The sequence below is a fragment of the Geospiza fortis genome, unplaced genomic scaffold, assembly GCF_000277835.1.
Source record: "Geospiza fortis unplaced genomic scaffold, GeoFor_1.0 scaffold173, whole genome shotgun sequence".
Lineage (NCBI taxonomy): Eukaryota > Metazoa > Chordata > Aves > Passeriformes > Thraupidae > Geospiza > Geospiza fortis.
This window is the reverse complement of record NW_005054334.1, coordinates 3,696,463-3,699,443: the sequence shown is the minus strand read 5'-3', so window position 1 is coordinate 3,699,443 and position 2,981 is coordinate 3,696,463. Positions and strand designations below refer to the sequence as shown.

The window sequence follows — 2,981 nt, the reverse complement described above, 5'->3', positions numbered from 1 at the left end:
ACCAGTGGGTAACCACCAGTGAGGCAGGCCAAGCCTGGGGAGGACAAGCCATGGGGAACAGCCACCAGCAGCACAAATGTGCTGGAAGGAACAGGGAGAAACGGTGCCTGTATATACAGTGGAGAACACTGCTCCACTTCCCCCTGCTGCTCTACATTTCTACCCCTTCCTTATCTTTGTGGGGGACTGGGAGGAGGGAGGGACTGGTAACCTTGGTGTCCTCCAGATGAGATATTCACACAACCACAGCCCAGACCTGCGTCCCGTTCTCCCCACTCCTAAGGGGGCTATGAGGAATAGGCTGGATGTGCAGTGCAGGCACTGACAGATTTTGGATCTGCTCCTGATCTCTGCTACTGGGACCAGTGTTGCATCAAGCAAGATGGCTGCCTGGGGGATGGAGCTCCTCACTTCTGCAAGATAAAGCCTGCTTCTTGTGCTCTGAGACATGTCTGTGCCTAGGAGAATTGTCTAGGTAGCTATTGCTGAATTATTTCCATTTAGGGGAAATCTGGAATCTGTCTTCACACACAGACCTAACTTCTAACTTGGAACAAAGAGTGGGCTTCCACAGCTGTGTCTTTACTTGGAGCAAATCATGAGGAGTGTGGAATGACACCCATAAGAGCTCTATCTAACAGTCACTGCTGCCACCTAGGCGAGGCTTTAAAGTCAGCCAGGATCTGAGATACTGCAGAGGAGCACTAAGATATGGTCTATGGCAAGTACAGAAAGACCAGTTTTCAGACAGCTCAATCTGGCCCCAACCAATTCTCTACACACCAAGACCTCTTCCCTATCTGAGGGGGAGGCAAAGCACAGCCGTACAGGGCAGGACCCTTCCCACTTGGCTGCACATGTGCAAGAGCCAGACACATGCTGGCTATCCCAGAAGCAGTATTTCTTCCTAAGTGGGGTCCTCCTCCATTCCTGTGTGCTACAAAGATGGTGTCAGCAAGAGGCTTTGCACTATTGTAAAGGAACAGAGGAACAGAGGAAGGGTCAGCAGGACCTGAGAAGCAAAACTGTCTTTCTTTTCCTCCTGCTCTGGGAGAAATGACAAAGCTCCCCTCTCCCCCTCAAACCAGCCCAGCTGGGGTTGAAGGCTCTTAGGGCTTTCTAAAAGCCCACCTCCTCCATACTTCCTCCCACAGGCACTGTGTCTGGGCCCAGGGACTGGGCATGGCTGCCCTCCTGCCTCATCAAACACTGGTCTGGGAAGAGCAGTGACTAGCAGGATGTACAGGCAAGGGGAATCACCTCCACCTCAGTCCAAGGGGACTGAGGAAGGACTGAATCTCAGGGCACCAGCCCTCTGCTCTGCTCAGTCTCTTGCTGTACCCTACAGATGTGTCTGCGATTTCTGATTGTACCTGCAAATCTTCCTTTTTCCCTTCCCATTTCTTCTTCTTGTACTCCCCTCCTCTCCAATACCACTTCTCCCAAACCCTCTAAAAATAAAGGACCCCTCCCTCACGAGCATGTGGCAGGGAAAAGCCCCCTTGTCTTCACATGGAGGACGCTGTTCCTTCTGTCCTCCAGGCCCCTCCTCACACTCTTGAATGCTGACTCCAACACCATTCTCCTCCCTGAGCCACCAGGTGCTCCAAACCGATGTGGATGCTCCCACATCTACTCCAGCCGTTAGCAATACCACCTCTTCTAGGAAGGTCCCCGGTCCCTCTCATTTCTTCTGTTCTGCCTCCAACACCCTCTCCCCTGCCCTGCCGGTGCCATAGCTCCTCTCCTGTCCACAAGACAGACTCTGCCCTCTGTAACAAGGCAAAGGGAGAGGAGGAAAGGAGGGACTTTCCTATCAAAATGCACATTTTGGAAGAATTTGGTTCTGGCAGGTAGCTTGGTGGGAAAGGAGAAGGAATAGGTGATGGGGAAACCTTTTTTCCTTTTTTTTTTTTTTGCCTTTTTTAAAAACAATAAATAAAAACAGATGACCCAGAAGGCTGGAGCATAGCTGAGAGCCACCTCTTGTACCACTATGCACGTGTCTTGTTTGTGCCTCGGCTTTCTGCCGGCAGTGGGAATGGGGGCAGAAGGGAAAGGGGAAGGGAAAGGGGCGTCGGTGGCTCAGTAGTTCTGCGTTTGGTACCCCTGTGTCTCGGTGTCGAAAGCATCTGCTGGAGGGGGCTGCTGGTACGTCCCCACCGCATCTGGAGCATCCTCCTCGTTCGTGTAGGGAGCATAAGGCATGCCGGAGTCCTGGCTTGGGTCCATGTAGTCCTGGGAGAAGAGGGCCGAGTCGGCACCCAGCTGGAAACGCTGATACGCCAGGAACGCCTGGCCCACCTTTAAGGGAGGAGGTGGAGGGAAGACATGGGAAGCAGAGAGGGAAGAGAAAAAAGAGGAGGAACGTACCGAAAAAGAGAAACAAACAGAAGTGGGTTAGTAGTGGTTATGGATTAGTGTGCGAGGCCCGCCTGGCAGATCGCCGGTGAAACGCCCCATGAGCTTGGAAGTCCATGCTCTCCCACAGAAAGCACGAGCCCACAGGGAGAGAGGAGGACTGGGCAGGGATGGCTGCAAGACCAGCTGGCTCTGTGCAGCCTGCCAAGGCTCCCTGCTTTCTCTGGGATGTTCAGGGCACCTCCTGTCTGCCAGTGGGGTTTCACCAACATTGCACAGGCGGCAGAGGCTCAGTTGGCACTGGTTATCCCAGTCGGCCCCTTCTGGCTGTGGGAAGGCAATCCACCCCAGAGGGCTTGGCTGCTGGGCTGTGTCCACAAGGCCATTTGACTTGTAAAGGCCAGTAAGGAGAGCAGGATTTGACACAATGTACTGAGGTAGAGGTCACCCCCTGAAACACCTTCACCAGTCAACATCTGCAAGGTGTAGCACAGACCTTGGGAAGGAGCAGCAGGAAGCAAGGCAGCTCCTTCCCAGACCAGGGGACAATTAGCAAGCAAACTGCTGTCTCCTGCCTCAGGCATCTTTTGGAGGACTGCAGGAGCCTGGGCACGGGGTTC

The 2,981-nt window shown here is 53.6% G+C and overlaps 1 protein-coding gene across 1 annotated transcript in view; it reads right to left on the bottom strand.

Annotated features, from left to right (window-relative positions):
- Nucleotides 1–2,981, bottom strand: part of SYNGR1 (synaptogyrin 1) — a gene marked incomplete at its 5' end in the record, with an annotated part of 8,132 nt that overhangs the window by 2,059 nt on the left and 3,092 nt on the right. Inside the window, one exon of the mRNA XM_031057757.1 lies at nucleotides 1–2,304. This exon is cut by the window's left edge and continues 2,059 nt beyond it. Within this exon, the coding sequence (XP_030913617.1) occupies nucleotides 2,086–2,304 (219 nt within the window). The remainder of the gene's footprint in view (nucleotides 2,305–2,981) is intronic.